At 43.7% G+C, this 26,642-nt stretch overlaps 1 protein-coding gene across 1 annotated transcript; it reads right to left on the bottom strand.

The window, feature by feature from the left end:
• Positions 1-142: 142 nt before the first annotated feature.
• Positions 143-26,215, bottom strand: ALS2CL (ALS2 C-terminal like; the record flags this gene model as incomplete). Its single annotated transcript, XM_084306760.1, has 26 exons — positions 143-921; positions 1,217-1,313; positions 2,423-2,572; positions 3,631-3,692; positions 4,097-4,139; positions 5,004-5,177; positions 5,674-5,742; positions 7,116-7,273; positions 7,837-7,930; positions 8,546-8,719; positions 9,948-10,075; positions 11,546-11,623; positions 13,132-13,243; positions 13,540-13,698; positions 14,608-14,706; positions 15,353-15,418; positions 17,804-18,000; positions 18,543-18,609; positions 19,028-19,104; positions 20,893-21,012; positions 21,336-21,464; positions 21,905-22,070; positions 22,762-22,827; positions 24,616-24,808; positions 25,616-25,724; positions 26,135-26,215. 26 exons carry the CDS (start codon positions 26,213-26,215, stop codon positions 850-852), a joined length of 2,940 nt encoding a protein of 979 aa, XP_084162886.1. The 3' UTR covers positions 143-849.
• Between the last annotated feature and the right edge of the window lie 427 nt (positions 26,216-26,642).

The following is a 26,642-nucleotide window of genomic DNA, read 5'->3' as shown; positions in this document are numbered from 1 at the left end:
TGGAAAAAAATCAGTGTTTTTGCAGCTTTGTCAGCGCAGAAGGCCGTGTGTTTTTGTGTATTTTCGCCCCAGAATTTGAGACCTGTCACCTTTTTATTGGGCACACACAAACCCCTGCAGAATTACAAAGCAGCACCAGCATGTTCAAGGTGCAAGTGTCACATCCCTGAGATCTGATAGGAGTCTGCAGAGTATAAATACAAATTACACAAGTATCTTAAGAAAGTTAGTCAATAGCAGCTTTACAGTGCAATGAAGAGGTACTGAGTTTGGCCTAGGGAGGAAGAGGAACAGAAATATCTTAGGGATACAGGAAAAGCCACCTCACTCCGGGTACAAGTTGTTTAGGAGTGCAGAGACGTCTCTGTTGCCTGTGCCACATTTCTACCACCCAGAAATAGTCCCACCAAAATGTCTCTCCAGGCTTCATTTGACCACTTTCTATAAAACGACCTCTTCTCCCTTATGTCAGTTCACCAGTGCAAAACAAACACAGCAACTGAGAGAACAGTTTAAAAAAGGGTTTTGGGGGAAAAGAGGCAGATTGCCATTTTTAGGAAAGCGAAATAAATCTATAGGGCAAAAAGAAACCTTGACCGCTTTCCACAGAGATTCCCCAACACAAGCTGAGGTTGTGTATCGAAGGCTTCCAGCCCACAGCCATCTGCGTGTCTGCGCTTTGCTGTCGTAGCTACTCTAAGAGAAAAGCCAACAAGAAAGCCTCTGAAAAATAACCATCCTTCCCTTCCTGCAGGCAGCTGGAGCAGCAGTGACTCGATGCCTTCTTCGTCCAACAGTGCTTGGTCAACAAAATGTGGTAGGGAGGAGGCTCCCTTCTGGTCCTGGGGCTCAGGAGCTGGGGCTCAGGTGGCAGTTCTCTCTCTGGTGGAGTCTCATCCTCTGTATGTGCTCGTAGCAAGACTGGGCAAAGAACAAAGCAACCCATTAGGGAAAAAATTAGGAGCTTTGGAGCCAAATTTTGGTCTCCAGTACACAGAGTGAAGCTGGATTACCACCCTAAGCTAGATAAAAGATTAAATCTGCATGTTGTAAATTAATGATAAAAGTATTTTGACTAGAAGGAAAAGAAGAACCTGTGCTAGGCATGTGAGCAGCCCTCTAAAATTGTACAAGGGTTGTGAGCATCAGTGTCTCCACCAAAAAAAAAGATTTCCTATAGCTTCTTGAAACAGTTGCTGATAAAACATTTCCTCACCTCCAGTGCTGTTAGCAAGAAGTCATACAGTCCTCCTTGATTAGTGGGGTCCATCAAGTCTCTGATCAGATGGATCTCAGCTCCCAGGTGCTGGATTCTAGGAAAAAAGGAAAGCTACAATTGGAACAAATCCCTGGGCACCAGCATTTCTGGGCACATGTTTGAAATCAGATTATGTAGAGAAGGAGGCACAGGTCTGGAAATCCATTGCTGATTCCCTGTGCATCACCCTAATCTTCAGGAGGCTGAGTCCTTGAAGCATCCTGCGTGACAGGATGTCAGTGAGAATGCTCAGCCTCTCTGATTCCACTCTTCTATCAGCTACAGACAAGAAAGATGCCTGGCAATACAAATCTATATCACACAATAGTAGCAAAAATAAATAACAATAACATTAAAAAAAAAAAAAAAACAACCAAACAAAAAAAAACCCTTCTGGATTTCAAGACTCAGCCCCAAGTTTAAACATTTCACTTTTTTTTTTTTTTTTTTTTTTTTTAAATTTACAATCATTCCCATACAGGAGAAGTCCAGTTACCAGGTGGTCAGTATTCAAGACCTTCCTAGTCTCCAAATTGAACCACAGTGCCTCATCGAGAACAGAAAATTGAAGAGATTTCTCAACAGGTTATGAGGGCAGAGCAAGCGAGACACCAACCAGGAATCAACCCTAAGCTTTTCACCCTCAAAACAGAACACAAAGTAATCCACCAGCCTTTCAGCAGCTCTTGCAAACCTCTTGAAAAAGATCCAGATAGGACTAGTGTCTGCTGGAAGGGCAGCAAGGTGAACACAACATCTTTATTGCACATCTGCACTGCACTGGAGTTGATTTAAAGCCTGTTGTCTTCTGATTTTTCCTCCACATCTCTCTCAATCCATGAATGCATCAACAATTGGCCTTCAAAGACCACATATTCCTGTTTTCTATGATAATCTGGGATGCCAGTCAGACTGCATTTCTCATGACAACCCTGAACCACCCTCTTGGATAAGAGACAGCCAGTCCCCAACCATGTTAGGTCATGGCCAACACCATCAGGCCACAGTTGGAAGACCATAGCATGCAGAAACCCACATACAGCTCAGGAAAAAAACACATTAATACACAACTCGTTTTTCTAATTAAAACTATTGGACCTGGAAATGTGCCTGACTGAGGTAGCACACAACCATGGGACTGGGAAGTGAAAAGGTGCCACTTACTTAGCTCGCGACACAACGTACATCAGCAGGGGCAAGAGGTCGTCCATGGGGAGCTTGTAGTCTGTCTCCACCACCCGGGACACGGTGCTCTCAATCTCCTCGTACGTCTTCTGGAGGATCAGAAGCTTTTCACGGGGATCCACTGTGGTGCTGTCAGTGTGAAAACAGCTGGGTCAAAGATGCTACCTCTACACGGGTCAAGGGATAAAGCAGTGGCACTTAAAAAAATAAAAGACTCAGAGCAGACCTTCACACTACAAAAAAAGTCTGTCAATTGTCTTAAATGGTGACACCAAAAGGGAGTCAACAAGGCAGTGCCAGAAGGTATCACCACGGTGTAATGAGCTCCAGGTGGACCTTGAGCCTCCCCAGGTCCTGAGCACCACAATGGCAACCTCTCATTTTAGGTAGGACTAACCTGAGTCACAGTCCCTCAAATAAAATTTAAGCAGCATGGAACAAATCACTTTGGGCAGCTCTACCAAGGAAGTGTTCTCATAGGGGAATAATACAGTTGTCATATCTATAAAATTGGTTTTCATGCCCATCACATCCTACAAAGGCACTCACCTGCACTGCCTTCCCCAGACAGGGGTCACAGTGGCTTCCCAAGGGGTCTCTCACCAGGACTAGCACACACAGCTACCCAAGGACTCCACCTGATACAGCTCTCAACACTTCTCTGCACTGTTTTATCTCCCTTCCCACATCCTCTAAGCCAAAAAATCGAGCAGAGCTTCTAAAATTGAACTTGACTTTGCTAACATTAATATCTTGGGACACCACACTGCCTGGATATCCCTCATCTAGCTCCATCTGTGTGTCCAGAGCAATGGGTTATATCATGACCTGGCAGTCACAGACAGGCCCAATTTGCGAAGCATATTCACATGAGCAAACTCAATTTCAAAGCCAGATTTTACAGAGGAATTTTTTTCTCAGCAAAATTATATGGAGATATTTTCCAGGCGAGGATTGCATTTAAACACTTTAGATATTGTCTTGACACTTCTGTGGGGAAAGAAAATTCCTACAAAAGATACATTTTAGTATCATCTGAATGAATGTCACAAATAGTTTTTCTTTCAACAACCTTGCAGGCTGAACCACATATACTGTTGTAAGCAGGTGTGTTGTTATGGCACCTCCCAGAATAAGGAAAATCCCCATCAGCTCTGACTGTCAGTAGGTTAAGGCTGGTGACTTACATCAGCTTCTGCAAGCACTCCGTGGCAGACAGGAAACACTTGTCTTTGATGAGGGACCGCCTCTGAAAAGGAGACAAAGAGTTGTGCCTCTGGGTGAACATCTCCTCAAGAGCCACCCCATGGCTCCTCAGTGCTGGGCATAAAACTAGTGTATTTTTTGCCCACTGAGGGCAAAATAAAGCTCTTGTAGACAGTGCTGCACTGTTTAGATTGGAACTGTAGACATCCAAGTGTGTTCAAACTTAGATGTTTTTGAAAAGACACTGAGCAGAGCAAATATTCCCACCCAGAAATACTGATATGCAGTAGTTACAGGCCATAACTAATCATCACATGTCATTTCGGATTTCTGAGTGCAGTGCAGGGTCTCTGGGCTCACTCAGGTGAAGCTCAATCGTTGGCCAACATGTTGGCCCTTTGCCACCCCAATAACACACCAAAGGTAGCTCTTAGGGCCAGCTCTTACCTGGTTCGTGGTCAAGGTGAGATCTTTCAGAGGCCAAAGGTGTCTGAAAGGAGATGACAGAAAAAAAAGGTTTAGAAGGCAGATGTCCATGTCTTAACTCCACCCTAAGTCAGTCTTGACTGTTCATATCTCTTCGCTCAAGGTGATGCAAAAGTCACGGTGGTGCACGAGGCTGAGTTCTCTACTCTTATTACATGGCTATGGGAGAAAGAATAGGTCGGTCATTGACCTGAAATTAGGGTTTGTTTCACCAACAGATGCTCCTGTAATAATCCATGGAGAGATTTGGCACTTTCAGGTGAAAATCTTCTCCCTGGGTCTAGACTGAATCACACTGGGACACTGGGTGTCTTGCTACACCACTTAGACCATTGAGCAGCAGATGACACAGTTTTAGAAAACCTCACATGTCTCTTGAGTCTGAGTCATTAAGTCATTAGTCTTCACATAACGTTTCCAAAGATGGATTTCACTGAAGGAATGGGTGAAGATATGTCTCTCTCCACAGCCTTTCCCCTGTCTCGAGACTGTGTGCCCATGCAGCAGGTACCATTTGGTGGTCTACACTCCTTTCTGAGACACATCTGTAAATTATATCCTATTGTTTCCAAGTTGGAGGAAAACATTTATTTGGTGAGTTAGAAATGAAGAGTTTTGCTAAAGTAAAATTATCACAGCTAATAGCAGCTTTCCACTAGTCAACATTGTCCTTCCAGACAGCAGTGCAGGCACTCCATGACGGGACTTCCTCCAGCAGGCTAGGGAAGACTTCAATGCTACAGCTAATGATGGAACAAGGGACCAACATGGTCTAATTCCTTCCCCCCCAATGCCATCAAACCTTCCCTGGCTGCCAGCTTCCCAGCTGATATCAGAGTGTATCCTGAGATGAAAAAAAGCCACTTACTTCTGTACATCCAGAAACTCTAGCAGCTTGATGTCAGGAAACAGACTTAGGTCCACAATCCCTTGACAGTAGAGGTCATCTTCTCTTTCATGGTAGAGCATGTAGAGCATGAAAAGCTCAGGGTAGAAGCAGGGCAAGATCAATGGCAGGACCACACTGCAAGCCTTCTGGTCACTACAGCAGAGACAAGCACAGCTGAGTCCTGTTGGGACTTAGGTCCCCCCAAAATATTCCTAACATCCTATTCTAGGAACATTATGTCTTCTGCCTTCTCTGCCATGTTTCCTGCAGCACACTCCCTGTTTCCAAGCCCGCCTTTTTCCCCAGTGATGGTATGGAAGGCTCCTGCAGCTAACGTGAAGCATGTGGTGGTGCTGGGACTGCTGTCCTGCACACAATCAGCCCAACAGCTGGTGTGGGTTATCTTACAGGGCTGCATCCCACCTGCCTCCAACTCCCCACACCTTTATTCTGCTACAGAACATGATTAGAAGAAGCTGCTGCTCTGCTACAAGCAAAAATACTGAAAACTCTGAACTCTTAAAAAAAACATGTGAGATGTAAACCTGTGTCAAATGGACAAATGCAATCACTTTAGCATTTAATGCATTTTAGAAAACACCTCTAGGTTTAAGCAGCCTGAAGTTAAACAGCCAGTGGTGACACCTACCTTGTCTCTCCATCCACACACTTAGCAGGCATTTGGCCTTTCTGTTCCAGTGCCAGATGGAGCAAACCCCTAGAAGAGAAGCAGAGCTAAGTTTTATTTCTCTGAAGGCATGTTTTGTATTGTAGGCATCCTAGTTTGTTCTACGTTGAAACCCTGATTAATAGAGCTTCATAGAATGATCTCTGGCTCCAGGAGCTGTTCTCTATCAACAAACCAAGCCTCACAGTTTGAGGGCATTCTCCATTACTAGCAGCAGATGCCAGAAATGAACGAGTGCTTCACAATATCTGTATGCCTTCTGAAAATTAGGGCAATCAATCCAAAGATTCTAACTGTGGTCTTCATTGAGCACCAGCTCCTTGTATTCTCACTTAAGAAACATGAGGTTTCAGGACCTGCCACACCAGCCAATTCTTTAATCTATCTATGAACGTTCGAGGATGCTCTACTCTGAAAAAGTAGCTTGGGTTTGTCTTGATATTTCCAAGCCAATGCTGAAAAGGGCTAAAGAGAGGTTGCTTGTTTTTGGCACAGAAGCATCAGTCTAGGAGACATAGCTAGAGGGACACTGGCTAAGCTCCCCACACTACACCAGAAAGGTCTTGAGATACAAAGCAAGCTTTCCAAGCACCGAGCTCAGAAGCTCATGTGAAGCTTCACACGAACCAATGCTTAGGTTGGCAGCCCTGTTGTGCTGCTCACAAACACAGCTCAGATCCCTACACTTCACCCTCTTTCACAACACAGACACACAGCAGATGAAGTGAATCAAGTCTGACTCATTCCCATCAGCTGTGCTGGTGTTTTCAGACTGCCCCAGGAGGGAGAACTCTTCATGGCAGGGCTGGCAGCCTTCCTCAAGTACACAAGGCTGATAACAAAAAAGCTTTTATCCAGCCTCCTCATTTTAAGGCAATATCTTCCCCAAGTGCAGTTAGAGGCAGAGCTCCCCACCTTTGCCTACTGTGGCAATTCTTATATCTCCTGCTAAACAGATATTCAAGCAGCAACAGGACCCCAATCATGCCTTTGATCCCATCCTTATGTACCCATGGGCACAACCACCTGGCTGAACAACCTCAGTTTGGAGTTTCTACCCGCTCCAGCCCAGCCTCAGCAATGCACTCAGGCTGCACACTGCCTCCAGGTGAGTTGAGGCATGCTAAGCTTAAATTCTTTTTCATTCAGTTATCGATATTGATCACCATTGTTGCATGCTTTGATATACTTTCCTGAACAATGGACATGACATACTTCCTAGGTCCATAAGAACTTAGTTACTACAAATACCTCTATCCAACACTGTTTTGAATCAAGTCTACCCCCCCCCAAAAAAAAAAAAAAAAAAAAAAGTGTGAAATAAAGCAGCATTGACATGAAAGAATTATCCCAACAGTCTTCTTAACAGACCCATTGGAAAGGCCTCAGATTTCTTTACTTACTGGTAAAACTCCCATATTTTTTTCGCATAGTACTTGACTTCCTCTTGTGCCATAGTCAGCAAGTGTCTGTTGGCACCAATCCCAGAATATGTTGCCTGAAAAGCTATTGTCAAGGCCTTCAGCAGCTTTCCCAGTGGATGCAGAGAAGACTTCAACGCCTGCATGATAAAGGAAAATTAAGTTTTACAAGTCCGCCTTTGCCATAAGCAGAGGAGAACACTTAAAGGCAATCCAACCTTCTCTTGTCAGCAGAGGAGAACAAGCCTAGAGGTAATCACCTATAATTTTGGTCTATTTTAACTGCCAAGAGCCCGTTCTCCTCCCATTGTCAGAAAGAAATGTGCTTAGTAGAACTTGCTGCTCTGATGATCTTTGCTGTGATAAGCAAGAGAGAGCAAAGGATGCTCCAGGGTAAGGCTGAGTGCAAAACAACTTTGAGTGCATGGAAGTTGATTAATCATTTCCAGCAGCTGGTTATTCCCTGACACAGCTTGAGAACCGAGAGTAAAGCATTATCAGCACTTTCCTGGCCTGTATAGCTGTACACAATATATCAAAAAGGCATGCAAGAAAGCCTTCCTCTTCACAAAGATATTCACACATTTTAGACAAGACTTTTGAAGTCATTGGCTGTATTGTATGTGCTAACAGAAAGCAAGTTTCTGTGACCTTTGTTCATGTCTGATGGACAGACATAGCTCACTGGGATTTTAAACCTTACCTTCTCTAAATAACGCTGTAGTGACTCCAGTTCCTGGTGGTGGACAAGCTCTTCAAGAATATCTTCTATTTTCCAGGAGACATCCTCAGTCCCCCTAGAAAATTAAGAGGTGAGAATGAAAAGCCACATAGGAAAGCTTTGGGATAAATCCCAGCTGGTCTTGCAGGTGGATACCAAGGAGGCAGTAAAACTATTAGAACAAAGGAATTCTGCTCTACCCTTTTATATGGAAATGCACCACCTTATAGTAGCTGCAGTCACCTAAAACTCATCACCCTCAGGTCCCCTCACCGCCAGCCTGAGTTGCATCCTCCACACGCTCATCTGATCTTTTTGAGACATTTTCTTCAGGGAAAATGAGTTCAGCCTGAATCTGCTGACAATGTCAGGTAGGTCTGCTTTAACTAGCAGAGGAGCCAGCAATGACTGGCCCATATGCAGATGTCTACATTTAATCACATGAAACCCACCCGAATTTTCATACAGGGGAATCAGCCTCAAGAGCACAATAATACATACAGACTTAAAAGTCATCCTCCTCCAAGAAAGAGATAGCGTCATGGACAGGAAAAATGGGATAATTCTTGGGTTTATAGCTTCAACGCAAGGCAGACTCAATGTAAGTTGAATGGTTTACTCAAACATAAACCACTCTCCTCTCTACACAGATGGGCTCCTCAGTTGCCACAAGGACACACAATATTCCTACCTGTGGCAGAAGAGGTACTCCTGAGATTTCCGCAGCTCTTTGCTTGTTTGTATGTGGAACCCTGTAAAAGACTCTTCTGTTTCTTCTTTGCAGCCGGAATGGATGAACTCCAGGAACTGGTCGTAGATTCCCTTCCACCTCTTCTCTACTGGGAATTCCTTGAGGCCCAGCTGACTGCACAACAAGAATGGCATTAGGCTTCTATACACCCCTCCGTATATATATTTCAGACTTCACTTTCAAACACGGGAAGTTCTCCATAATCAGATATCAACATAAGAAGTATGGAAGCAGAGAAGTCAGTAGTGCCTAGCTGGTGAGTCAGAAAAAGCAACTCAAGTCTATTTGCCTGGCAATGAGATACTTTGGGTCAAGAAAAACTAATTCCCCGTGCATGGAATGCCAATAGTCTTAGACTTTGCTGATGAATTGATCACAGGTTTTCTGTTCCACTTATGGATATTTCTGAAGATAGAAAGACTATTTCATTCAACTGAAAGCCTGCAGAAAAGACAGATAGCAAGGAGACAGTTGAGCAACCACCACCAGCAGTTATTGATGTCTGAAAAGCACAAGAAATAGGAGGTGTTTCTGCAATATAAAAGCTCTGCTGGACTGCAAGTGCTTTGAGGAGAACAGATGAACAATTTGAACTGGATTTTGCAAGAAGAATTTGCCTCAGAGGACAGGTAGCTCTTTTTCCACAGGGACTCCCTCATTTAGGTTAAAAGCCAGGCTGGCAGCCAGAGCATCCCTCTGTGGGGCTCAGGCCCAAGAATAAGAGTCTGTTCTGAAGGATGTGGCCTGATAGCTTCAGCTCAATTGCTCCTGTCCTGCACTGGCACCACTGCCTGCATGCTCTGATCCTGGCTCCACACCTTCCTCCCCATAGAGCACAACCCAACCTGAGCCCTTCTGAGCTTCACGTGCTATGCTTCATTCCTTGATTTTTGGTAGCTTTCCTCTCTCTAAAATATCAATTAGTAATATTTGGATAGCAGCACAGAGGGTCAAGAAAGGAGCAAGTGATATATTTCAGCAACCCAGCCTTGTCTGTGTAGCTTCAGACCCGTGTGTATACACAGAAAGGCATGCACACACACATGAAAAAATTACTCAAAACATTCAGCTTCCAAAACTCTCTCCAGCTTGAGGATGGGAGCACCTCTGGGTGGCCAGTGGCAGGACAGGAGAAGAACATCTGGTTTCTGCTTCCCTTTAATTAAGATTAAAGGACAAGCTTGGCTCTCCTTTCTTCCTTCTCCCCTTGTATAAACACTAGTTTTCAGACCAGCTCTTTTAGGCAAGGATTGCCTTCATCTCTGAAGGGACTGGTCCAGTACTCTTCCAGGTATTGTCAAAACACAAATCACAACCCAAGAAGTAGGCTGGTTTTGCTCACGTTTTGGTTATCCTCTCATCCGGCTGTTCGTTCGATGTATTCAGGATGCCTTGTGTCTGCAGACCTTGCCCTGATTTGTTAGTAAAGGTTCCCTCCAGGATGAAACCATTGGCAAATGACAGCTTTCCCTGCAACAGAGAAATACAGGGTTATTCTGCCAAGATCTCATTAGCGAGAGGAAACAAGCTGGACCGAGATCTCAAATTCTCTTTTCAGCAGAGCCAGCTCCTGAAATGGTGACTAAGAACAACTTTCAGCACTGAAGTGCACATTTGCAGCATCCAAAACAATAGCATCATTAAGGTAGTGATCATTGGAGACAATACATCTCTGCTGTCGAGTGACATGTAGAATCTTGGAGGGTGAAGACATCACTGAGTAAGACTCTTGCATTGTATTTTACAACAAGTAGCCAATATCTTTTTTTTACATTATAAAATTAAAACACATGAAACTGTAATTTCTCCTCTATTTTTCCTCTAGTTATTAAAACCACAAACAAGTTTGGCCTCATGGGTAGAGGGAAACATATGATATTCACCACAAAAGCTTTCAAAACGCTCTCTGCTACCAAGAAAAACATTAAATTCTCTGGGGCAAATACAGGAGAAGACAGGCAGTAGCTTTATTCAAACTTAAAAGGTTTTAATTAAACCAAATCCAAAGTTAAACAATATCGTAATTAGTCTGGCTTCCAATGCAAGACAAATCCTTACTGCTCATAGCAGGAAGCATTCTGTCTTGAGATAATGAGCACATTTTTCTAAACTAACCACCAAACTAAACATTAATTTTGGAGGGAGCTGCATCTAAAAACTAGGAGCTGCTTCTGCAAATTCACCCCAACACCTCTGGCTGAAGAAGATTATGACACAAGCACTTCCTCTCATGACAAGTCAGTAAATGACAGGGCTAATTTGCAATTGCTACCCTCACCGAGTATCTATTTTGACATCAGCTCAGTCTGATTTGACCACACACATCCCGTCAAACTTGCCACGTGTTTCTGTAACAAGCCAGAGGACTAGTTTTCCCTGCAACAGGGCACTTGATGAGCACTTTAACCAGATATTTCAGTTAAAGATTAACTGAAAAATGCCGAACATGTCAGTGCACTAGCCAGATTGTAAAATTAAGCTTCCAAGATCCTTCAGCTATGTTAACATGTGGGTTGTGCTAGCAGAGCACTGGTACTGCAGCTCTGTTTTCTTCATGCATCATTTCCTGTGCTCCCAAGCCACTACAAAGGCAAAAACATTTGTTCTAAGAATACAGGAACATCCTAGCTGCAGCTGTGAAGTGCAGCCAAATATCTCCCACAAACAACAGCAACAACAACAAAAAAAATAAATTAAAAAACACAACAAAGCCTTGTGTAAAAAGAAAGAACAAAACAACTAAAGCCTTCATCCTCCTGCCTCTTGAAATCTCTTAGCTGCAGCCTCCCTTCTGTGAATGAAAAAGATAACAAGAGGAGGCAGGGAATAACAGGAAAATGTTATTTTTTGGAGGGATGGGGTATGGGACTTTGAAGAATCTATTGGCCTTTTAGAAAGCAAGCAACCATATGGGAAGGGAGAGATGAAGTACATGCTCACCTTTCCAACAAAGGTTAGGTCTTCTGTGAAGTTTCCTTCATAGACCGAGTCATCTTCCAAGAGCAGAATCCCAGAACCCTTCATTTGAAAAGCACAAGCAATGAATTCATGACACTAACTCCCCTCCCTACTCCAGTTCATCTAGAAACAGCCACTGGCTCAGACTATTTATGGACTGCAGGTTCCAAATACCTTTATGAAAGCCCAACATATCATCTGAAATACTCAAGAGGAAAGCAAGGAGGTGTTTTAGAGACAGCCCATTAGGCATCCCAGCATGGAGGAGACATACACAGTAGTCAGGTGGTTTTAACTGACAGTAATATTACATTTATTTCCTTAGAACAAGGAAGAAATAGCAGCTTCCTACTCTATGAGTGGTCACCTAGAGCTGTGATATGGATCAAATTCATGACCCTCCTGATCCTATGACCTCCTGGTGACTGTAGCCAATTGTGTCATTCTTTGTAAGAGAAAAGAGGAAGACAGCTGCCGTGGAGAATTAGATTTGTCCCTTGCTTTGCAGTCAATGGGGCTTTAATGAGCTGTTCCTAAGCACTTATGAAATGACTCTTTCCATTACTTCCCAACTCCCAAGACTGCTTACAGTAGCACGCATTTCAGAGGAAGAGCACCAAAATGCAGAACAGATACAGAATAATTTATGCCAGTGGGGTAAGATTCTTCTCACTGGGGCTTGGCCCAAGGTTTGAGCCCAAAGGTTTATACATACCCATACCAGCCAGAAAATGTGGTCACTTTTAGAGTTGTAACACATTTTCCACTGGAACGGTTTTCTTGATGGAAAGTGCCCTTTTTTGGCAAAAATAAAAGGTTTCCACGGGAAGCTTCTTGGCCATACCAATTTTCCACTAGGAAAACTGAAGTGATTGCTCCCACCCGGAAGCCTTCTGAAGTTAAAGGAGCCTTTGGCAGCTGGCAGACCAAAAGACAGCTTTATTTTGGTTCCCTGCAGATGGAACTGTTATGGAAAGCCCTTCCAACAGAGTTTCCATGCTAAACATTTTGTCCTAATTCGGTGTGAGGGGAGGGGGTTGTTTGTTTTTTTAAGTGCGTATTTTTCATGAGAAGAAATGCTTTTATTTCCCAGCCAGCTCTCCTATGCCAGTCCCTTTTGCTTTCTACAGCAACACCTAAATTTTCAATGAACTGGAAAGACAGCTGAGCATAGGTAAGCTCACATTGGCAAGGTAAAGACTTGATGATATCCAAGACAGGCATAGCATTGCATATACTAGCACAGCACTTCACGTGAGTTCTGTTCTATACTTGTGACCTGATGATCAACCGAACAGCAAAGCTTACAAAGTGTCTTAGCATTAGCAAGGAGAAAAGAGCCTCCCACATAGTTCCTACCTGTACCTTGTGAAGGTGGTAAGAAGTGGAAGATTTCATCTAGGCTTTGTTCTTCAAAAATGTTATTGTGGTAAAATATTAAGGCTTAAGTTTTCTTGCCTTCTATTTTCCCTCAGAGATTAATTATGAAGGGAAATCTTAATCTTGTCCTCAGTGGGGGAATTCCATGTCCCACCAACACCTATAGTCCACTGAAAATGGATACTTACCACCATTTTGTCAGCATGAAATGTCCTTTGATAGCAGACACCCGACTGGGTGACTACAATGCCTTGTCCATGTTTGTGATCATCGAGCCATGTCCCTATGTATCTCTCCCCTCTAGAATGCAATAGAAAACATTTTTTTTTCTTCTATTTCACTACATTTTAGTCAATCTGATATATCACCTACTGAGGCTATGTTTACCTGATATAGTGCTCCACATAGCATAAAAGCCAGACTTACTGCACAAACCCAACTCTGCAATTCTCTAGGAGTTCAGGCCTTAGAGTAGAGGCTGAACACATTACTCCTTCCCAATTCCCCCTGTCAGAACATGAGGCTTTCCCCGTGCCAATAGAGGGGGAAAACTCTCAGGCACCTACAGCCATTGCTGATCTATACACCACCTTTACCTGTCTTTGTCTTCCCAGACTCCGTATCCATTCTTCTTGTCATTTTCCCACTGTCCCGTGTATTTAAATGGATGCTCAGCTGAGTGGTTCTCCAGTATCCCAAACCCTTGACGCACATTGTCTTTGAAGTAGCCTTTGTAGACCATATCGTTCCCATATCTGTACGGAGGGATACAGAGAAAATCTGTATATTCTGTGCCTATTTGATAGCTCCTATTGGAGCAGCAAGACAGAAAAGTGAGTACATTGGGCACTTCTGCCTGCTAAATATTGCACATATTTGACAGATAACTCTGGAACGTCTAGTTGTTCACTATTAGGAGCATCCATGATGCAAGCTAATCACTTAACAGATAGCTTTCAACATAATTTGAGCACACAACACTTAGGGTTTGCAGTTGTCCTCTGAGAGGCTACTCAGCGCTTGACCTCTTGCCAACCAGATCCCAGTGACAACAGGTTAATCCAGGGTGGGAGTAGGTCAGATCAAGCAGGAAGACAGATCTGCCTTCACCTTTCTTTGCCCACCCCTTCTGCTGCTGTTTCTGGCCTTCTAAATTGAATGGGGATGGAAGGTAAGGCTGAGACACTGCCGTATGCCCACAATAGGGTGCTTTACAGGCCAGAGTCCATCCAGCTAAATTCCTAGAGCAACACTTTGAGACACAGTTGTGCAAATGATTGTTCCCAGAAGCATCTGGCACTCCACTTCCTAAATTAAGCTCTGGGTTTAAGCTCAGAATTTGAGTGAGCAAGAGAAGCAAACTGGGGGAAGCAGTCTGCTTCAGGATAACGGTTATGACTCCCAGACCAATGATCCCATCCACCATTAAGGAAACTACTCTACATAAGGTTTAGTTCAGACAGCATGGCCAGCTAAGAGAGTGCTGTGTGCTTCTCCAAGCCTGTCCAGGGCTGATGGCACACCATGCACTTTCTACTCTCAACCACAAGCACAAATATCCAACAACATCCTTACAAAAAGGACACAGAGTAGTTACAATGGTTATAGCTTGTTGGGAATCTATAACCATCTTTAACCAGAGTCCATCTTTAGGTTTTACTTACTCACAGATTCCATAGCCTCTCATCTTGCCCTCATACCAGTGGCATTTGTAGCAGTCATACCGGTCTTCAGATCGGCGAGGGACAAGGCATATTCCAAACCTACAGGGTGCATATGGTGGAGGTCAGCACGACAACAAGACTCAGTTGTATTGGATAAGATTTAAAAACTAAGGGCCTGCCGAAGTGATTAAAATGTCTGGGGCCAGTTTTACTTCTGACATTAATGAAATGTTTTCTTAACCCAACACTAAGTATTTGAGACATTTTAAAATATAACCTATTCTGAAAATCGTTTAGAAATATGAAATCTAAAAGTCTGATTTTTCTCAAATTTGTTGAAAATAATGTTTGAATTTCATACTATGTTTTCTTTCCCTCTGAAAAAATCTGATTTAAGAGAGATTTTTAAAAGATATCCAAAACAGATTTTCCAAGGTATTTTATATGAAAGAATTCACCTAGATTTGGAGATCAAAGGTGAGATTCATCCAATCAAATGGACATGTCTGCATCTGAACAGGTCATCTGCACACACTCCCTTTTTTGTAGTCACTGGCAATCCACTCACTAAGTTACAACTCACTGAGCCTAATACAAGGGACCAGAATAGGTCAAATAAATTGGGCTCTAACAGTGAATAGAGCCCCTAGGCAAGATAACCAACATCTCCATACCTCTAAGAGGAACTATTCCTTAGCTTAGTTTGAAAGCAAAAAAGATCTTAGGATTTTTGTTTAAGGCTTACCCATGCTCCAAGCCTTCTTTGAAATCTCCAACGTGGTTCCGTCCATCACGCCACTTAACTGTCCCCCTGCAATTTGAAGGCAGTGTTACACAACTAAGATCACCAGCGATGTACACAGTTGCAACAGAAGTTATCAATAGCCTAGAGACTGCTAACATCAGAATGTTTCCTCAGGGGACAAGGAGAGGGAGAGTTCTCTGGGCACCTCTGGGATCTTGGATTGCATCGAAGGGTTTGATACCGTAAGGTTTTCATGTTCTGGAATGAGCTGGAAGAATCTTTTTTCCAAATTCTTTTATCTCAAAATCATTTTGTAGAGTTGCTGGGTCATTCATTTATGACAGTGCACATGATTCTTTTTTTAATTGAAGCAGAGCACATGATTAAGCCAGCTGAAGCTCCAGCAGGGCATATCCCTGTAGACAAGTTAATGACACCACAGCCCAGAAATTAATTCATTCTACCAGGCACAATGAAAACAAAAGAGATGAGTACTGGCCTAAAGGGATTGTATCTTTCCATCTGTTTTGTGCTGGGGTTGTAGAAATGATTACACAAGGTAACAATGCAACGATGAGACTGGAACTGTCACAGTTATTATTATACTGGTCAAATTATTGCACAACCTTTCCCAGCTGTGAATGAATTTCCTCCCTCTTCCTCTCCCACTCCACCCACACCCACTCACTGTTTTAACTCTTGCAACAGCCCAGACACAGCCAGTTCGCTACATGTCCCCAACCAAAGACAGTGCAAGTTGGTGCAGTACCAAAACCCTGACGTGTTGTCTTGACTTTCACCAAGGTTGTTTTCAACACCTACACGTGACAGACTCTTTTTTGGGTTTTAAGATACAGGGAAGTGGTCAGATCCAATTAAGTGGATTTAAAATACATTTCCTTTTGCTTTGCTAATTTGAATGGAAGCAAAGTAGAGCAAAACAAACAGGACACCAGCTCCAGTCATGGGAATGGTTCAAGCAGGACTGTTTCTTTCCTCCACTTCAACGCATCAGGAGTACTGGGACAAAAAGGCAAAGAGCTGGACAAGCCATCACAGCCAGATTTGCTCTTCTGTAACCCTGTATTAGCATCAAGTAATATAGGAGACCAGTTTTAGAGGTGGGAGTGACAGCAAGCAACTGAAAGCCCAAGTATTATAAGCGCCAGAAGTCACTTAGTTCTGCCATGAGTTTTTTGGGATGCCTCAATCAAGTCACTTAATCTGAAGCAACGGAGGTAACTTCTTCATCACATTTCTTCCAACCTGAAGATAGGAGAAGTCAAAGAGTAACAAGCAGTGCTTGTCCCTCTGTGTCCGCACAGAGTGGTTTTCTAATCTCATTTTCTAATTTCATTGGGATAACTGCTGGGGAAGGTGGCGATGATGTGAAGGACTGCCTCAAACACAACCTTACTCCAAACGCCTATTTAACGATGTTCCGAAGCAAGGCACAAGCTCTTCCACAGAAAATTCAGTGTCAAGCTTTTGTTTCTGGGTATTGTGATTATTTTAAGGTTCTTTCAAACCAAGTCTTGGCACCCTTTTTGCTTCAATAGAAACAAACCACATATAAAAGTTGTATAAAACTCAGGACGTATAAAAATCCCATAACAACTTTTTTTGTGTCTGACAAAGTTGGTCGTGTTTGAATTTTCTTCACAAAAACATAGTCTGTGCTCTATCCTTTATCAAATAGATTTTGATTGGGACTGTTTAACTTTTCTTTTATAAATTGTTCCCTTTTGGCATAGCTAATTCTTAAATTTGGGTTGGGTTTAGTGAACAGTTCTCATGTACCCAAGAAATGCATTTAAGCATCTTTTGTATTTAATGAATTAAAAAAAAAAAAAAGTCTCTGATAATTGTTCAGTTGTTAAAATACATTTTGATAGCATGGGAGAAAATGCCTCGCTTCTCACATGCAAAGTTTTTTGTTTTATTTTATTTTCCTTATCACAACGGTGAGATTTTATGCCTCAGGCAGAGATCCTGATAATAAGCACTGGCTCAACTCTGAGCCCTAATTACTGGCATAATTCAGTGCAGTGCCTCCAACGTGATCACTGCCACATTAAGGACAGCCTCTAAAATTTACTGCATAAACCACTATCATTAGCAAGATATCTGCAATATATCATGTGGCAGGATTCATACTTTGACCAAGCCCTGAAAGCAAGCAACTATATCACAACTGCCCCCAAATCTGTCCTCAACACCAGGTTTCCCTATGGAAACAAGTGAGGCAGGAGCCAGAGAAGCCAGCACATCCCAGGAGATCACCAGCCCCCAATCTGTGGTCCAGACCTTTGGCATGGGATGCACAACTTCATATCCACAGCCATCTATACATCCTCCAGTGCATCCACTGGATCCAGGCAGCACTATGTCAAGACATCAGGCCATCCTTGCATATTTCTGCTCAGGAAGAGGGCAGAAAAGGCTCCTTACTTGCCATGAGGCTTTCCCCAGTGCCACTCGCCCTCATAGGATGCGCTTTTGAACTTGCTCTCCAGCCTGAAGACGTAGGTGAAGAAGCGGCAGGACGGGGGCTCGGTGCCTTCTCCAGTCTTACCCCACAAGGGGAAATCTCGCTTCCCGTTCAAAGCCTGGCGGATGGCTTGGTTCAGCTTCCACTGCCAAACAGCCTGGGAAGAGAGGAAGAGGAGAGCTGAAGGTACAAGCGGTACAAGCGGAGAAAGCCAAATTGTCCACAGCAAGAGATACTCCAGGATAAGCAGGAAAAAGCCATGGGGTTCCCAAAAATTCTGTGATGTTCTGAGCTGGTGAGTTATGGCCCACCTGTTCTGTTCCCAGCTCCACTTCCAGCACCCTGACCTCTAATATCTGCTGCTGAGTATCTGAGCCACCTCAGGAAGATATTGGTTCCATGAAGAGAAATTTATGCTACTTATTATTATGTTGAAACTAATCAAAAAAAAAGATGAGAGAGAGAGAGGAGAAATCACACAAAGGGTTTTGGCTGCATTTAAGCAGCTGCAGAGCCCACTAATCTGTCTTCTGATCAGGAGGCATAAATCCTGATGCTTACTGATATGTCAGCTTCCGCTCAGTATCAAACATTTCGCTCCCACTATGGAGCTGTCATCCCTTCTATGCCATTTCCCTATTTCAAGGCTGCTCACACAATATTTTCAGGTGAAACAGAAAGGCCCTGACCGCTGCTAACCTTCATCTGTGGGTCTTTGGCAGAGAGAAAGAATGTTTCTTCTGGGGTTATAATGCGGAGTCCATACCTGCAAAACAAAAGACATTTCAGAGACTCTGAAAAAAATGTTTCTCAGTCAACTCTTTTTTTTTTTCTCTTTTTTTTTTTTTTTCTCTTTTTTTTTCTCCAGAAGCTAATGTCACTTTGACAGCCAATTTTTTCCTTCTAGAGAAGTACTCAACTGTCAAGTCATCTTTGTTCTCTAGGTCTGCTACCCAAATCATTTTCTTACTGATTTCAAGATGTCATCAAACACAAGCAATGCAAGCCCAAGCTGCTGTGATCCCAACTGAGAAGTGCTGCAATCATTTGCCCGTAGCCCAGAACCAACACCACTAGGGAGAAAGGAACTGAGACAGAGTTTTGAACCATTATCTCAGTTCCACAATCAAGTAATTAAGTTGAAAACTTCCCCCCACACCTCCAAGAGGAGATTTTTTACTTACAGTCCTGGAGTTGATTTCTCCCTGCAGTTTTCATCTACCCACACAAGCTTCAGATCAAAGCTCTGAAAGCTGTTTCCCTGGAATAAAAGGGAGAAGATGTTATGTTGATGTAAACCCCTACACTTTGCCCTTGCTATGTTAATCCATTGAACAGCAGAGCAAGATAGGCAGCACAGTAAATTCCCTCTTTCATAGTTCATCTATCTATCTCATACTATGATGATGGATCTCAGAGACTGAAAAAATGTAGGAGAAGGAAAAACATTCTCAGTTTATCACTTTAAAGTAGCGGTCCATAAATCCACAGCTCTACCACTGACAGAAACAGACCTTTTGTTTCAAGACACCTTTTAGAATGTATTCATCTCTAGTAGAGTTTCTTCTCTATTGAATGGAAATGCTCCCAAGTCATCCCTGACACAAGGCATGCTCTAATTCTGCTTATCTAGGATCTGGACTCAATGACACAGCCACAGAGTGGCCTATGAGGACATTTAAAGAGTTACCACTTTAATCAAGAATGCAACAAAAATAAGAAATAGTTGAAAAAATAGCTAAAGACTGTGTTTAAATATTACATGCCCCTTCACTGTCTAAAGTCTGGGTACCTACATTACAGCCTTGGTCTGTAAGGATGTAGTTGAACCAGGTTGGGTACTGACACCATGGAGTTCACCATGAGCTAATCACTGATGTATCTACCAGATTTGGGGAAAAAATGAAGGATGGGATTCCCAACACCAGAGCTCTCATCAGCATCCCAAGATAACCAGTTCAATCCCAGTTCAGTTATGTCTCCACATGCCCCAGTAACAGTCACAGCAGCAGATGAGACGCAGTGGGTGGAAACCGTTGGCTGAACAGAGATGTCTACAATGTAGATATCTCCCCGTCAGACGGTTACCCTGGGCTCTCATCCCAGGGGCCAATGGAGTTGAGGGCATGATTCAACTCATCCCAGTTTTGGCACCTAAAACAGGCCAGAAGAACCGCACCCAGGCAGCGCGTGCTCCTCTCCCCTGACTGCAAAGGGAGCCTGGGGGGATTTGCTCACAGCAAGATCACTGCAGAGCTAAGAAACCTGCTACGTAGAGCTGAACAAGATAATCACTACTCCATTTCCTGAGGCCTAGGCCCTGGCAGCCAAGCTGCCCGGCATTATCACAAGGGCCCGTGTTTGAAGGAGGCTGTGGGATGTATCAGCTCACACGGCAGTCATGTGTTTAGGCACCTGGGGCACTGGCACATCACTAAAGGGAAAGCAGAGTGAGGTGCGTGTGAGGAGAGCCAGACTAGATTACAGGTGCAGTCAGTAAGATCAAGCCAAGCTGGACTTCGTTAACATACCGCAGAACAACTTTGAACAAGTGCTGTGTGCTCATCCGTGGCTGTAGACGCTCCCTGACTGCTCCACACCCTGGCCCCAAATCCCTGAAAAAGCCCCAAGAATACCTATAGCTTCTGCACATACGCCACTAGCAGAGTCAGCCACAGAACTTGGTATTTAGTCCTATGCTCAAGTATTTGAAGTGTGAGAGTTTTGACCCATCAGGACTCCTTTGAATGAGCAAGGACAAAAATCAACAGACCTACACACAGGCATGGGCTTGGGTTATTAAAAAGGTGTCTGTGGTGGTTAGATAGTACACAATTACTGTAAAAATAGATATGTGGATATTCCTTTATTCCTACACCACTAAGCTTTCTTCTCTTATTCTCCACTGCAAACCACAGGTGCATGGATCCAAGATAAAGTTTTCAACATAGCCAAGCCCTGCTGCACTTTCAACATTACAAGAACATTGATTTTAGTGTCATTTATCTCTGCTGCCCTTCCAATCCCCCTGAAAGGCTGGAAAATTCACCTGAATTAAGACAAGGACATCATCAAAGAGCAAGATCCTGTCTGATCGATTTGTGCTGGCAGAGATGGGAAGATTTCTGCTATCCTCCAGCAGCCTCCTTTCAGGAACACACAGCATATCCTGCAAAAAGCACCACAAAGGTCAAGGTTGTGGAACAAGAGCATCAGGAAACACCAAAGTTAGAAGAGGACATCCAACTCAAGCCAACAGTTCCTGCAGAGGCCAGATACCTCTTGGCACAAGCTGGCAGTGACAGCAGAACTGGACACAGTGTTCAACTTCTAAAGCAGTGAGCGGTCATAATGTTTCTTCAAGGTTTCCACATTGCCCTGCTGGTTTCCAAGTGAAGCCCCAGATGCCTGATCCATATGAAATTTTCTCCATGGATAAGCAGACCTCCCAAGGAGCCCCTTGCCAATATACACAATGTATCTGTGACTCACTGTGAATTTGTAGCCCAAGGATTTCCACAAGGTCTTGGTAAAACAAGCTTCATCCAGGACTTGGCTGATGAAGGACTCCAGCTTCACATATTCCTTGACAGCGCTGGTAACTACGTCCTTTTCAGAGCCCTGATAAAGGAAGGCAGGACTCGATCAATGCTTCAGGCATGGGTATGCAGGGCATCTACTCTCAGGGCTACAGCTACCCAAAACCCTCAGCAGCTCTGAATTCGAAGGACTAATGAAGGTTAATCCTCCAAACCCTCCCAGCTCTAACATTATCCCTGCCGCCAGCAGAAGTGTGCAGCCTTAGGTCAGTTAGTTGACCCTTGCAGCTCCTCTCTATGACGAGTAGTTCGGACTATGCTAGAGGATCCTCTCTTCATTGCTTTGGAACCTTCAGGTGGACTGTGCTCCACCAGTGCTGGTTAGCACCACTTTGGCTGTCCACTGGAAAACATTTTCCTTCCAGCCTGCTTTGAATTCCCTCCCACCACCACAAAGCCCCTCAAGTTTTCCATAAGATGTTAACATGAGCCAGATAAGTAACATCACACAAAGGCCCCTACCTCTTTGAGAACCTCGTTCAGCTTGGTGAGGAGCATTATATATTGCTCGATGTGGTCCCGGATCGGTTTGTGAAGGACAGTGTATAAGGCCAGTGACATGGAGGTCTCAGAGGTGAAGTCCGTGAGGAATTGTTTCAGCACTGTCTTGTGGTGCTTCCAGGCTTCGCTGCAAGGTGACAAATTAAGACAAAGGCTCAGCAACCAGTCCTTCTACAAACTGCTGCTACTCTGCTTTCCAAGCACTACAAGCTACCTCACTCCCAGAAAAGATATTAAAAGATTTCAAAGAGCAGGAGATAACATAGTGCAAATGTTTGCACACCAAACACACCAAAATAGGACAATAAGGAAAAAAGCTTCATTTGTTCCGTCTCTGGCCCAGCTGCTCTTGCAAATACGAATCACACCCACAAATGCATGGAATATGGCATAACTTCCACGATGGTTTGTGCACTGAATGACTCAGATATAGTGATTATAAATCCTCTCATGCCCTGATCTCATGCTTTCATTTGCTGTTTTCCATGAGACTCTGACAGTATCCAGAACCAGCAGTGGAAATTCCCTGCCAGGTTCCCACAAAATCCTTTCTCAGGTCCCACTCCTTTCCTGAACGCCCAAATTTATTGGATTCCTCTTTCCCAAATGTCTGAGTTGTGCCTACTACAAAGGAGATGGAGGGAGATCAGCAGGGGAAACCTTTCAGCAGCTGCTCTGGTCAGTTCAGAGGAGAGTCAGCTACACCACAACACGGAGATCATCACAAGGTGCAGTGCTGCTCATGCTTGTTTAGTGTCTTAACCCATACAGTATCACTGTGTTCCTATCAGCCTTTTAAATACGCATTTTTCACTGACCTTTTGCTCTTTGTGGCGTGTTCGAAGCCATGGACTACAACATAGTTGGCAAAAGTGACAAAATATCTGTTGACAAAAAAAAACACACACACACGAGCATGAGTTGAGTTAAAGATGCATGTTAGCTATGAGGTTTAAATGACAGAAGGAATAAGATCATTTGAAAATGTGTCAGGTCCACATTTTCAAGGGAGGCAAAGACACAGCTACTGCACCTCCCACCTTCGGCTTGCATCCTTTTTGTCCTCAGTGGCTTAAATTTCTCATTGACTTTGCACTAGCAGTATCTTAGGAGCTTTAAGTCTTCCCAGCTTTTAGCACAAGCATAAGTTGTGCAAAAAGCCCTGGAAAGCCAATCTACAAAGGCTGACTGTAAGAGATCAACTTCAGATGTATGAATTTCTGCTGCTCGAAGTAAATCTATCAGGCCTACATTACCGGTGGCAAATTCAAGTCAAAGCGTCCATGTCAATGTATCTGAACTCACACTAGAGGGAGATCGAGCTGTATTTTGTCAGCAAATACCATGTTTACTTCCAGTAGTGGTTTCAGATAAATCAGATATTCTGTTCAGTCTAATTATCATTGATTACATTTTCAGTATTTACTACTGATTTTCAGAACCCTAAGCAGGGGCTTTGTTTACTCCTATATCACTGCAGGAAGGATGAGACATTAAGTTTGCACAGAGTGAGTCAGCAGTGATGGGTAGGAACCAGCATTTTTTTTTTTTTTTTTAGGACATCCAACAAAAACAGTTAATTTCAAAATGAGAGGAAAAGAGATCTTCAGATAAGCTCCTCCTTTTCACCGGCTGAAACCTCAACACAAGTTTTCATCTCTTTTGTGCATTTTTAAGACAAACCAATTCTAATTCACTGAATCAGGCTCCAAACGAACATACTCAGCGCCAAAGCCTGTTCACATAAAGGCAAAGTTTGTAGTGCATCACTTCCCAAAACGATGCTGTCAAAGTGAAAACAAAACAAAAAATAGTCCTTCCTCCTCCCTCCATCTGCGTACCCATATACAAAACCAAGACTACTAGATGAACAACTATCTCCAAGAGCCAGAATGGCCATCTCCCAGTCCTGTGTGGGTGCCAAACTACCCAGATGGTACCAGCCCATCTAAGCAGAGCTTGGCAGTATTTGAGATGAACGAAGGACCAAACATCATCTGATCTTTACGTCACCTCAGGTGCCCATAGCCTGTTTGTCGTGGTAGGACATCAACATACAGGTTACACACACTCCAGTGGCTTTGGCAAACATTTACTTTGCATTGCAGACAGATGGGGAGCAGACATGTAATTAATTGTAGGAACAGCTATGGGGCAGTATGTTTTTCATATCATGCTACATCCATCATTTGCTATCATATCCCTTGCCAAAACCAAATAAACATGTCACAAACAGGTAATATGAACTGTGTCTGGTGACATCTCTCTTTCCTCATCCCCCCATCAGTCCTTTAAACCTTCTCATGTAAACCTTCCTATTCCTGTGACAACTCAGCCTTTGCTCTCAGAAGTCCCCCAGGCACAGGTTTTCCTATTGGTCTTCTTCCCATTTGTAACATGAATTTAAAAAAAAATAATACAATATATGTACTCGCAAGACAAATCCTACCTCTTAAAAGCCAAATCAAATACAAGCCAATATAAAAAAGACTACTTATTAGATGTTCTGCAAAGATACTGAATACAGTCCCTTCTCTGACCTGATGACTGAACACTAATGAACACAACCGAGCATATTAAATGCATCCCTTTTGCACTAACTTACCATGGCTGGCAGAGGTAGTTGATAAATTCAGTACCTTATTCTTACTCCAGAATACTTCTGTACTTACTGGATGTAGAGGCTTAGAAACAGGTCTCCTTTCCAGACAATGTAAATATCCTGGATGCAGAATGACTCAGAAGTGCTGCATTTTTGCTTCACTATCCGGTAATTCTCCTCTGTGAGGTTCCAGAGAGCTTGAAACCGATCATTCAGGAGCAGGAAGAGCTTAAAGTTCTCCTTTCCTTTCTGGTCACTAGGCTCTTTAAGGCAGAAAGAGGGAAAAAAAGGCCATCAAAAAGCCTTAAATCCAGGGAATCTTGTGCCCACATTGCCCACACCAAGTAATCAGCCCAATTTGTCAGTGTGAAGTACATATATTCGTATAGGAAAATAATTCCAATGAGGAAGGTGATGATGATTATTTAGGGTTGGGCCCTTGTCAGTAATTGCACGGGTTATCCATTCTGAGGCCGTCTCCTCTCCATTCTTGTGGGGCATGTGGTCACGACAGCCTGCAGGGCTCAGACACGAGCATCAGAGGAAAATTGGGGGAGTTTTTGCCCCTGGCCCAAAGGTCTGCTCCCAGTCTCCTCGGAGGACAGACCAAAAAGGAAAGATGGCATAGGAGGGAAACAGCCTAGGGGCCTAATCCAGTCTCACCACTTTTGGCCAGACAAGCTTGTGAATATTTATGTATTTGTTATTTCAGTGAAGCTGCTCTGATTTATTGCCAGCTTAGAACCTGCACCCGCAAGTTTCACCTTCAAAGATGGGCATGAGCAGAGACCAAGAGCAGAGAGGCAGAACGGGCACAGTTCAGGGGTCATACATATGCAAGAAGCATTCTGGATTTCCGTGTGTCATGCTGGAAAAAAAGCCTTGGAAATTATACTGCTCAGAAATTGGATTAACCTCTAAAACCAACAGGAATCACAGTCCTCGCCTTGCATGAAAGGTTGCCCCCAGCAAGCCCTCAGCCATCAGGTTTCAGGTATAACTCCCTTCATAGGTGTGCCAGTGACCCAAGGGAAGATCTAGAGGCAAAGAACTAATCTTCTCCAACCTACCTGCCTGGAGCAGAGGCTTGAAGATGAGGGCATCTATCCGTGCCAGGCACGCCGAGAAGTTTTCTTCCGCATGGAGCAACGATGCAGTAGCTTCAGCTGCACACATGTCCTGGACACAACACAAAAGGCACACGTGAAGTCCCTGCAAGGCTATCCATCTACTGATGGCTTCGGTGCTCATTGCAAACATTCAGCCTTCCCTGCTCTCAGCAGCATTCACACACAGATGTAATTGCTGTCCTCAAAAAGCATTTACAAATATTAGAAGAGGAAACAGAAACCTGACAGCTCAAGAGAGATAAGGTGGTGTCACAGAAGACCACTGAGACTACAGCCCATTTCCCTGATGTCCCAGCTGAAGAACTTCTCACATCAGCCACGATACTTCTCCATGTGGCTGAGATGGCCCTAAACTTCTTGGTGTGTGTTAATCTTGCTTAGTGCCAGATTCAGTCTCCCAAAGGGAAATCCCTGAGGTCGCACAAAAGATGAAGCAGAGCATCTCTTCCCGTCTCTCACCAGTTTTCTGCCTGCATGCCTCAGCTTGCACCTTTTGGCATCGTAAGCTATCATACGGAGCTGCAAAGCCCTGCCAGCCATTGCAAAGCATCCAGCCCTCTGGAGGAACAGAAGTCTGGTGTTACTCCTTCCTGAGCAGGACACTGCACTGCTGGTCGTATGTCACAACTCCAGTGTCAACAGGGACAGCTTGCCTAAAGTGGAAGTGGGCAGCACTTCAACTGAAGTGCTGAGAAAAAAAAGAAAAAAAAAGAAAAAAAAAATCAACAAACCCATGTGAGTACACTCCAGTAGCTTCGGCAGCTTCCTCCTTCCTAGCCTCACCTCCCAAAAGAAATGTATCAGAGGAAGTGCGTACCAGCCAGCTAATAGCACGTCATGAGAGACTAATCTGGAAAAAGCCCAGGTGGTGAAAATACTATGGGCGGAGCCAGCTGATACTAACCGAGAGAAATAACACACAACTCAGACTCATTCAGCTTTGTGAAGCAAAACAGCAAAATGAAGG

Source organism: Netta rufina, assembly GCF_964035555.1.
Source record: "Netta rufina genome assembly, chromosome: 2".
Taxonomy (NCBI): Eukaryota; Metazoa; Chordata; class Aves; order Anseriformes; family Anatidae; genus Netta; species Netta rufina.
Note: the sequence above shows the minus strand (reverse complement) of the source record. Positions and strands in the feature narration are given on the sequence as shown.